The following is a 10,050-nucleotide window of genomic DNA, read 5'->3' as shown; positions in this document are numbered from 1 at the left end:
GGGAGCCTGGTGGGCTATTGTCTATGGGGTCGCACAGAGTCGGGCACGACTGAAGCGACTTAGCAGCAGCAGCAGCAGCAGCACTGGGAGAAGAAAAGGTGCGCTCCCACCCTAGACGGGCGTATGAACAGGTAGGTGCCGCAAGGAAGAGAAGGGAACAGATTCAAGGCCCTCTTTTGGGAAAAGGAACCAGTGTAGCTTGGAGATGGATCAAATATCAGGGGAAAGGACAGGACAGACCAGGACGGGGCTTGGTGGCTCCGGATGGATGGATTGATCTGTGATTGAAGTCTTCGAGTCATTGCTTGCTTCTCCATGTGGTTTTCCCAGCCAGTGGATGGTGGCCCCTTCCCTTCATCCTGTTCCTCTGGCCCTGTCCAAGGTGTCAAGTGTGCCCCTAAAACTAGCCTGGGCTGAGGGGCATCTGAGGAGTTGGGGACGGAAGACAGTTCCAGGGGCGGGGGGTGGGCAGCCTGCCTTTTGAGTCCTCTGCCTTGGCACCAGCACACCTGGGAGGTGGGGGCTGGCACTCAGTCTGGGTCCCTGTTCCCCTCTGCATTTAGATTTGGGGAGGGGAGCATTTATTTCTGCATCACTGTCACAGCTGCCATGGCCACTGAAGGAGGCTTATGTGGGACAGAAGTGTGGCTCAGGCCCTGCACCAGTGAAGAGGCCCAGAGGGTGGGTGTTGGGGGCGGGTGTGGCCTTGGTGGGCCAGGCCTGCAGCACCCGGAAGTCTGTAAGGAAGCCACGGCAGCGTGTCAGAGCCCCATATTCAGGGCCACATCAATATGTGCTGGGAAGGCCTGGAATCCAGAGCCTTTGCCCAGGGACACAGTGACACCCACCGTGGGGATGGGGCAAGCCCGTGATCACCACCGTGACAGAAGGAGGATGGAGACACAGCCATCTGGAATCTGGATTTTGTTTTGTTTTTTGTTAATGCTCTAGAGTAATAGAATTTGGCATACAAGTAAAAATTTTTTTAACACATTTTATATTAAATGTAAAAGCATGATTTATTCACTTACGAATTTAATCCAATTTGTTTCTAAATATTGATTTCATTATCAACTGTGTTACCAGCTTGTGTTATCAAGTGTGCTGAGCTTTAAAATTTTGAGCATTTTGGGTTTTGCCATTTTGAGACTCAGCAGGATGTGTTTGGAAGGAACATGAGAAAATAAAACTCTGGAGGTTCCCCAACCCCAGCCTTCCAGGAGTCCTGGGTTCCTTTCCACCCAGCCCCCGGTGCCAACTTGCTGAGGCCACAGAGATTGAGGGCCTGGGAACTGTGGCCTTTGGGGACCTCAGGGGGTGGTTGGTGTAGGTTTGATGGATGGGGTGGGCAGGGCTTCCCCGGACAGGGCCCTGGGCAGCTAGCCCCAGGCCTGGAGCTCCAGACCGTAGGCATCCTGTGGCTCTGGCCAGTGTCCTGAGCCCCTCTCCCTTAACCCCCGGTGTCGAGGTCCACCTGCTGATAATGTAGGGCTGCACTCACTTTGAGGAGCATGGCCCCATCAAGGCATACTGTCCCCCTGCCTTTATCTGCTATGTACCTGGTGGCCTCGGCAGTGCCTGCCGTTGCAGGCTGGTACCCTGCACACTGAAAGGGCCAGGGAGCGCCTGGGCTGTGTTGGAGGTCACAAGGGCCGCACAGCTTTGAGCAGGTATTTGCATACACTTGTAAAGCATGTCTGCCCTCTGCTGACAGACTCTGTGCCAAGGGCAGGCATGGTCCAGCCAAGCGGAAGAAAGGGGTTTGGGTGGGGTCAGGGCGGTTGTAATGTATTGGTGACCCTGGGAGAGGCGTTAGAGGAGGGGGTGGGTCAAGAGGGACTGACTCCTGTCTAGGGGTGAATGCCTGCAACCCCCAAAGGAGCCTTGGAGGAGGCGCCCGGGGGAGGTGCTGGCCTGTCCATCTCGGGAGCCAGGCTGGATCTGAAAGGGCCAGCCAGCTATGAGGGCCTGCAGTTGTGGGGAGGCCTCCCTGGCTCTGTGTCTGCTGTGTGGGGGCTTCAGGTCCTGAGCAACCCCCCAACCCCAAGAGACACAGACTGCCCAAAGGAGGGGCTACAGGGCCAGGGGCCGCTGAGCAGTGGGCTCGGGGGCTTGTGCTGGTTTTCGTGCCTGGAACCCCATGTCCATTTCTGCCGCGTGGAGGTCAGACTCAGCAGGTATCACTAGATCTGAGCTGCCCACCCTGGGGCAGGGGACAGGGAGGGCCAGGCCAGAGAAGGGGGCAGGTGTGCCCCATCACTGGGTGAGTCACTTTAGCCCCAGGCCTGCTCTGGCCATCTGCAGCCAGTGGACTTGGGGCTTCTCCGACCTTGGAGGCATATCACACTAGCACCTGTGGGATGTGGGCTGGGCCCCAGGAGTGGGGCCTGGGCAGCCCTGTGTGTTGAGGAAGGAAGGCAGGGGCCCCACTTCTGGGCCCAACCCCAGCTTCAGCACCGCCTGCTTGGAGCCCAGGCCACGTGTGCCCGTCAGGCGCGATGGGACTCTGGGTCCAGTGCTGTGCTGCCTCCTGGCTGTCTCTCCTTGGGGGCCTGTGGGGACTTGTCATCTTGATGCCCCTCCTTGGGCAGCCTCCCGGCCCACCTTTACCCTGAACCCTCCTTAGGGTGTCCTGCCCTCCCTTGAGGAAGGGAGAGGGACTTCAGGAGCTTGGGGTCAGGCCTGAGCTAGGGTTCAGGGAATGGGGTCTTGTGTCTGGAGAGTGGACACTGTATACTTGGCCTGCTGGCCTCAGCTGTGGAGTCAGGTGAACAACCTAACTGACCTTGGTGTTGGGGGTACCTCGTGGCACCCCTGTGGGTTTTCTCCTTGATGCAGAAATGGGTGGAGTTTAGCCTCTCTCAAGCCAGGATGGGCCGTCTGCAGGTGTAGCTCGGAACCCTAGCACAAACAGCTGGGTGCGGATGAAGGTGAGTGGCACTCACCTTCACACTGACCCATCTGTGTGGGCATGAGGGTCCCAGGGGGCCTTGCTAGCTCATGCCATGAGCGTTGCACTGGTTCCCAGAGGTGAACTGAACAGCAGCTGGTGTGGGGTAGCCCTCAGATGAAGCTGCAGGAGTTGACTGCCCCAGCTGGCAGTCTAGCCGTGGGCCAGACTTTTGGAACCCTCTCCCAGCTCCCCCCACCCTCCACTGTCATTCCCAGGCTCTGGCCCCACAAGGGTCAAGTCTGAGTGCCCTGAGGTCTTAGGATGCCACCACCTCTGTGTTCGAGGACCGGACTAAGTTCAGCAGGGCTGGGGGTGAGTCCAGCCCAGGCAGGCAGGGCCGGCCCCTCCTCCACCTGCCTGTGTGGTCAGTCCCAGTCTGTGAGCCCCTGGGACCTGCCTTCCAGCCTTCCCCTGGAAGTGCTGACCTTGTCTCCCTCCCCCATTTTGCTGGGCTTTCTCTGCCTCAGTCTTTCTGCTGCTTTGAGTCTGGGCCCAGGGGTCCCCCAAGGTCACCAGACTGGGGTGACGTTGGTTTCCTCTCAAGTGCCAGGCTAAAGATTTGGGGTTGGAATTTGCCCAGAAACTGCCCAGTTTGTTTTGCTTTTCTGAGCCCTTGCAGCCCCAGGACTAGGGCCCTCTGGCCAGGGTAGGGTGGGGAAGTAGACCCTGGGGTATGGCCACAGACCAGCAGAGTGGCCACACCCAGGTCTTCCTGGCTGAGGCGGGGTCTCATCAGCTCAGGTGGACAGTGAAGGCATGTGCGTGGAGGGCGTCACTTCCTTTATGAGGCAGCCTGCCCAGCACAGTACCGCTGACTGCGATTGTCTCCTGGTATCGGGGGTTTTTTTGGTGGGGGTATGCCTGGCTGAATAAAAGACCGTGTGTCCCACCCTGCATCTGGTGCGGCCATGGGACTGCATTCTGGATGATGACAGGGACAGAAAGCATGTGACAGTCAGGAGCTGTGCCCTTCTGCTCTGCCCCCTGCTTCCTGCTCACTCATCTGGGATTTCGGTGGCACCTTGGACCCTGGAAAGTGACCTTGAGGAGGGAGGCCTGTACCTCGATGGAGCAGGCAGGTGAGTCTGGCTCCCTGAGACCTTGACCCCAGGTGACAGAACTCCTGCCTTCTCTGGACTTGGTACTCAGCAGAGAAATAAACTCGTGTCCTTTGTAAACCCCTGCGGTGTGGTTTTCTGGTCTGTGCAGCAGGCCCAATGAAGTCTCATTCCACAGGGGCTGCTCCAGTGACCGTCTACCTGGCAGCCCTGCCCCATGGTGAAGGCAGAGGAGGGGCTTGGCCTCAGGCCCGCCCCCCGGCCCCGGGCATGATTGCCCAGTTCCTTCCTCAGGGCCCTTGGTTCTGAGTGCAGCTGTGAGGCTGAAGTATGGCCCCTGTGTCTGCCGACAGTCTCAGCTGAGCCACACTGTGGGCAGGACTCTTCCACAGGCCTGGCTCTCAGCCTGGTTGCGATTTCTAGCCCTCGGGAGCTAGGACCAGGCCGTGCAGGCAAGGAAGGCATGACCTCAGCCCTGGCGGATGTGGCAGCCTTTTGGGGTCAGCATCTCTAGGGACTGTCTGGACTGGGAGGTCTGAGTAGAATGGACAATGCTTGGGGTGGGGGTGGGGGGAACAGGCTGACCCTCCTGTTGGGGAGCCTGCGGGTCCTGTCCCCAACCCTGGGCTTGGAGCTGCTACAGCTCAAAGCAAACCACCAGGGCTGCGGTGGGGGCTTCTGAGGCCCTAATCCTGGTTCCTGAAGGACACGTGGCTCCAACGCTGGGTTCCCAGCAGCCTCGCAGATGACCTGGGGGTGCCACGTGGACCCTAACAGTGGCACCCATCTGTGGCTCTTGGGGTGTCTCCTAAGCGACTCTCCTACAGTTGCCAGAGCTCTGTGCAGTGTGGTTCATCTCCCACCTGACGTGTGCCTCCCCTCTGGTCCCCGCTGCTGAACTAGGCTGTACCTACACCTTCCTTTCCATGCCTGCTGATGGGGTTTTGGATTACCACGACCCCGCTTTCATCCTGCCAGTCTGCTCTGAGCCTCTCCACCTCATCTCCCATCAGCAAACTCACCTCTTCCCGGGCCTGTGCCATCTGATCTCAGTGTGTGTGCCTCACACATGCTGTCCTTCAGTCCTGAGCACCTTTCCTCACACTGTGTTTTGTGTCATCGAAGGGAAAGATGACGAATTTCTAAATTTTTAGCATGGGGTTAAAAACAAGGCCAGGATGCCCTGCAAGAGGGCTGCTGGTGGACATGTGGCTCAGCCCCGCTGGCTTCTGGCCTCCGCTCAGAACCGGCAAACCCAACCCAGCCGCAGCAGCCACGCACCTGCAGACAAGCCACAGCCCACCTCTCAGACGTTTGCTGTCGGGCAACGTTTAGGACCCCAACCACCCCTGTGTTTATTTTTTTCATAACATGTAACTAAATGAAAACGTTTTGAAGATCCTTAAAGGGAGTGACAGCTACTGGAAACTATTTTCAACATTCATAAACTTCGAGAGACTAATAAAAATACCAAGTTGAAACTGTACCAAAGGAACCAAAACCAAATCTTTTCTAAGCCCATGAATTCTAAGGGACTGTAAAAGGCTCAAAGATTCAAATCACAGGAATTTAGAAAGCCATAAGAGATAAGGATGCACCCACCAAAAGGGAGCTGACGCTGAAGACGACACTTCTGGAAAAAGGTGTTGAGCCTATGAGCGGCCCTGGAGCCAGAGACCCTGGGCCCTGGGCTCACCCAGACCCGCACCCTCCTCCACCAACCCTGCCTTCCTCTTTCCTCACCCTGGATGGAGGGTCTGTCGAGTGGCCCTTTATCCAACCTGCTTTTGTACTTGCAGTTTAGGCTTCTTCCACAGCAATGAGTTCTGTAAATTTACTGCAAGTTGAGAAAAACGAGCTCTCACTTTTGTCTGTTTTGTTTTGTTTTTTTGGCCATGCCTTGCAGCATGTGGGATCTTAGTTCCTCGACCAGGGATCAAACCTGAGTGCCCCTGCCTTGGGAGTGTGGAGTCTTAACCTCTGGGCCACCAGGAAGTGCCCTGCTCTCATCTGGAACTCGATATAGGAGGCTTGTCTGGGGCTGGGCGGGTGCCAGGGCCGCGGGCCCACCTCGTGACTCACAGACGACGGTTGCCTTCCCTCCCAGCCTTTATTTTCCAGACAATTGCCGCGCGTTAGGTGTGCCCTCCATGGATGCTGCTCGGCCCCAGGTGGTCCCCGACTGGCTTCCTGGCCTGTGACGTCCCCCTGGAAGATGCTGGTGGGATGATGCCGGGTGCAGGGCTGGCTCTATCTGGTGCAGCGTCCATGCTCTCCGGAGAGGGGCTCCCAGGACACGCGGCAGTGCTGGGAGCTGAGACCTCAGCGCCTAATCCGGCCACGTGGGCCCTGGGGATGGTGACAGGCACCTCTCTGTCCATACCCAGGCAGCCCATGAGCCGGCTGCCCTGGCCTGCTGGCCTCCCACTTCACCAGGTGCGAACGTAGGGGTGTGGCTGTGCACTCCACCCAGACCCGTGGCCTGCCTGCACGGACAATTGTGATTCTGGAGAGCCAGCTTGGGACCACCTGAGACGCAGGCCTGCCTGGGCCGCTTCTCAGCTCAAGGGCAGCGACACACCCGGTCTATGCTGTGCCTGGATTCTCCTCTCCATCGTAGAGAACAGTGATCAGAAGAGAGGTGTGGGGCAGGGTGGATGCAGAGGGCAAGGATGCCCATCGAGCACCCGGCTCCTCATGGACCCGCGTCCTCGGCGGATGGCTGCAGGTGGGCAAAGCTCAGGAAGACCTGCTCCAGCGAGGTCTGGCTCACGGAGTAGTCATCCACCCCATACTTCTCCTTGGCCTTCTCTAGAATGCCAAACACCTGGGGGAGTTGAGAAACCGCTGTCAGCCAGCCAGGGCCGGGGGCCTCGGCGGGTCTGGGAGTCCTCTGGCCATAGCGGGTGGGAAGGGCACCAGCAATCTCACCCCTGCCTGAGGTGAGCGGGCCTGGGCGCCCCACCCCACTCTCACTCTTCTCAGCTGTGGTCCCTCTGCAAGTTCCCTTTTTCATACCGATTTTTCCCCCCATTTGAGATATTTTGGCTATAGACACCCCAAACTTAGTAGGCATTAGGGTGAGTGTTAGAGCAGAAACTGAAAGCGATTCTTCCTTGGAAAGAGCTGACTGGAGAAGGAGTCACTGCTGGGGGCCCAGTGGGGCCCAAGCTCACCTTCGCCCAGCTGAGGTCATCGCCAGGCAGGTGGTAATGGACCATCCCTTGGTGCTCATCCTCCAGGACGCTACCTGCACAAAAGAGAGACCATGTGCCCCTGAGGGCCAGGATGGACGGCCAGGGGAGGGTGGCGTTGGCTCCGGAATCGTGACTTTTGTCCTAGTGCTCAGGGATGCACAGATGCACGGCGCCCTCTGTGGCACATACCTGGGAAGGTCAGGTTCACGAACGCCTTGAACTCCTCCAGGGCTTCCTGCTGCCCGTTGCTTCGGATCTTGGCCCGTAGGGAGTAGCCGCTGCCAAACTTGCTCTTGAGGTGCTGTGGGCTGCCCAGGCACTTGAACTGACCCTGCACCATGATGGCCAGCCGGGTGCACAAGGCTTCACACTCCTCCATGCTGGGGAGAGAGGGCGGAGCCCGATATGGCACTGGGGAATGCTGATGTCCGCCCTCCACGTCAAAACTGTGCACCTGGGAAAGTGCTGACGCCCAGATCAAGCTGTTCCTGATTCCTATGCTCAGGGTGTGGCCCACTCGCCTCACAGATTCTTCACCAGAGGCTGACAGGTCTTCCGTCCACCCAGCCCCTCCCGGCCCACCCCTCCCACAGCCCCCATCCTGGCTGTACCTGTGGGAGGTGATGACGATGGCCTTGCCGGACTCTCGGGCCCGAGCCACGGTGTCCCACAGCAGACGCCGGGCCACAGGGTCCATGCCAGTGGATGGCTCGTCTAGGAAGATGACTGCGGGCTCTCCCAGCAGGGCAATGCCGGTGCTGAGCTTGCGCTTGTTGCCACCGCTGAGGTCAAGGGGGCGCGGGGGAGGGCGAGGCTGACAGTTAGTGTGGGGTCCCAGGTCCCAGCAGAGGATGGAGCCCAGGAATGGCAGAGCCCCCAGGAAGGAGAACAAGGTGAACGTGCCTGGAAGGACCACCTCACAGAGCAGGAGGCCCTCAAGAGCTGTGCCCAGGGGTTGGCCTGCAGCCCACAGAGAGCAGTACCACTGCCTGTCTGCACCCAAGGGGGCCTGACGGGGCCCGGCCGTGCCTCCAGCAGTGAGTGCCTGCAGGGCAGCCCTTCTCACCTAGCGCTGCCTGGGCCTTGCTGCCATATCCCTGAGGATCCTGGAACAATGGGTGGGAGCCCCTGACCCATGTGCCCCCTGCTCTATGGTAAGGGAATACCCCAACCCCACCCTGGGAAGGTCTGAGAGTCATCGAGCCGGGACTGAGGCACACCTGTACGTCCTGACCAGCTTGTTGGCATGCGGCTCCAGGAGCAGACCCCGCAGCGTATTCTCAACGCACATGCTGATGTGGTGCTCAGGGATGCCCCGGAGCCGGGCGAACATGACCAGCGTCTCCCGGCCGGTCATGTGGTCCAGGAGGGCATCGAACTGGGGACAGTAGCCGATTCGCTGCCGCACCTAGGGTTGGAGCACAGCAGGGAGTTGGCAGGTCAGAAACCTTCTCTCAGATCTCCCCAAGGTGGTCCCTCAGCTGGTGCACCAGCCCTGGTGGCCGCCCTCTGCCAAAACCTGCCAAGTGGCACTTTGGTGGGGACACTGGAGAGGCTTGCCTGGCTCAGTGAGGGCCGGGGGTGCTGACACCCAGACTTCCCCCCAACCAGGGGTCAAAGACTGGCCAAAGCCCAGTCTACCCTGGGCAGCAAGGGGGCGGACAGCTACAGGAATGCATTGATTGTATGAAGTGACCATGTCTACGCAATGCTTTACAGCTGAGAGATATCCACTCTTTAGTTCATCGGATGTTTAACAAACACCTAACGTGTCCTGGGACCTTCCCTTTCTCCCTCTGTTAAGAGATGTTTGTTGGTGACACCTTTGGGGCACGGTGTAGCCTGGGCAGACGGTACGGCAGCTGGTCTCGGGTGAGTAGCCACATTTGGCAAAGCCAGAACGCCACGTGGCTGGCCTCCAGCTCCAGCCACGTTTGGCAGCTGGTGTGCACAAGCATGCCTGGGTTCTGTGGATTCCAAAGATGGGGTTTCTTTTTCTTTAACCTCCTCTGGGCTCTCAGGCTTCCAGGATCTGGTCTTAACTGGTTTGGAGACCTTGGCTGTGACTGTGGCAGTTACTATCTCTCCCCTATTCTTTCTCTTCCAACTGGAGCGCAGAGTAAACGTGTCTCAGGCTCCTCACCCTGGCCTGTGTTTCCTGGACTACATTTATAGATCCCTCTTCCTTGCATGCCTTTTCAATCTTGTTTATTTCTTTGAACACAGGAAACATGGTTGTTTTATAATCTGGGTCTGATAACTGCAAATCTAAAGTGGGAGGGTTGACCCCCTACAGAGCCCTGGCGTCTGTGGGCTCCAGCCACAGCATGCGGTCTCCTCTGTCTGCTTTGCTTTTCAACAGGCCCTGAAATACTACGTGAGGGGTTCTCGGAGGTCCAGGATGAAAGCCTTCCTGCAGACAGAGTGCTCTGCGTGCTGCAGTCAGGGCATGGCCAACAGGGAGCCCCTGATGCCAGTTCAGTAGATGCTGTCACTCCTGGGCACAGGCCCTTCTCTGCTCCTTCCTCTGCCATGCTTAGCACACCGGGAACTGTCCACACAGTCCCCAGGGACAGGATGGCCTTCGTCATGCTAACCTAGAAGGGTGGCTCATCATTTCTGCCCCCTACACACAATAAGGTCCTTAACCCACACCCGAGAGTCAGCTGCCAGTGTCCTCTGTGCAGGGGTGGCTCCTGCTTGCAGACTCCAGCTGGGGGTCGTCACTAAGCCTCTCACTCTTCCATGATCTCAGCCATGTGGTTTAAGATTAACCTTTCATCCAGCTTTTGGTTCTTGGTTTGAACAGCCCAGGGCACCATTGCCATCAATCTGTGCACAC

At 58.2% G+C, this 10,050-nt stretch overlaps 1 protein-coding gene across 5 annotated transcripts in view; it reads right to left on the bottom strand.

The window, feature by feature from the left end:
• Nucleotides 1-6,102: 6,102 nt before the first annotated feature.
• LOC145531809 (phospholipid-transporting ATPase ABCA3) overlaps nucleotides 6,103-10,050 on the bottom strand; it is a 42,240-nt gene continuing 38,292 nt past the window's right edge. For all 5 annotated transcript variants that reach the window (XM_081555313.1, XM_081555312.1, XM_081555310.1 and 2 more), the window contains 5 exons: nucleotides 8,429-8,616; nucleotides 7,820-7,990; nucleotides 7,398-7,588; nucleotides 7,188-7,261; nucleotides 6,103-6,838 (listed from right to left, as the gene is read on the bottom strand). In XM_081555313.1, coding sequence (XP_081411439.1) covers nucleotides 6,707-6,838; nucleotides 7,188-7,261; nucleotides 7,398-7,588; nucleotides 7,820-7,990; nucleotides 8,429-8,616 — 756 coding nt within the window. In that variant the 3' untranslated portion in view covers nucleotides 6,103-6,706. The remainder of the gene's footprint in view (nucleotides 6,839-7,187; nucleotides 7,262-7,397; nucleotides 7,589-7,819; nucleotides 7,991-8,428; nucleotides 8,617-10,050) is intronic.

This window comes from Giraffa tippelskirchi, chromosome 13 (assembly GCF_054371585.1).
Source record: "Giraffa tippelskirchi isolate mGirTip1 chromosome 13, T2T-mGirTip1v1.2.pri, whole genome shotgun sequence".
NCBI classification, from domain to species: Eukaryota; Metazoa; Chordata; class Mammalia; order Artiodactyla; family Giraffidae; genus Giraffa; species Giraffa tippelskirchi.
The sequence above is the reverse complement of the archived record's forward strand: the minus strand, read 5'-3'. Positions and strand labels throughout refer to the sequence as shown.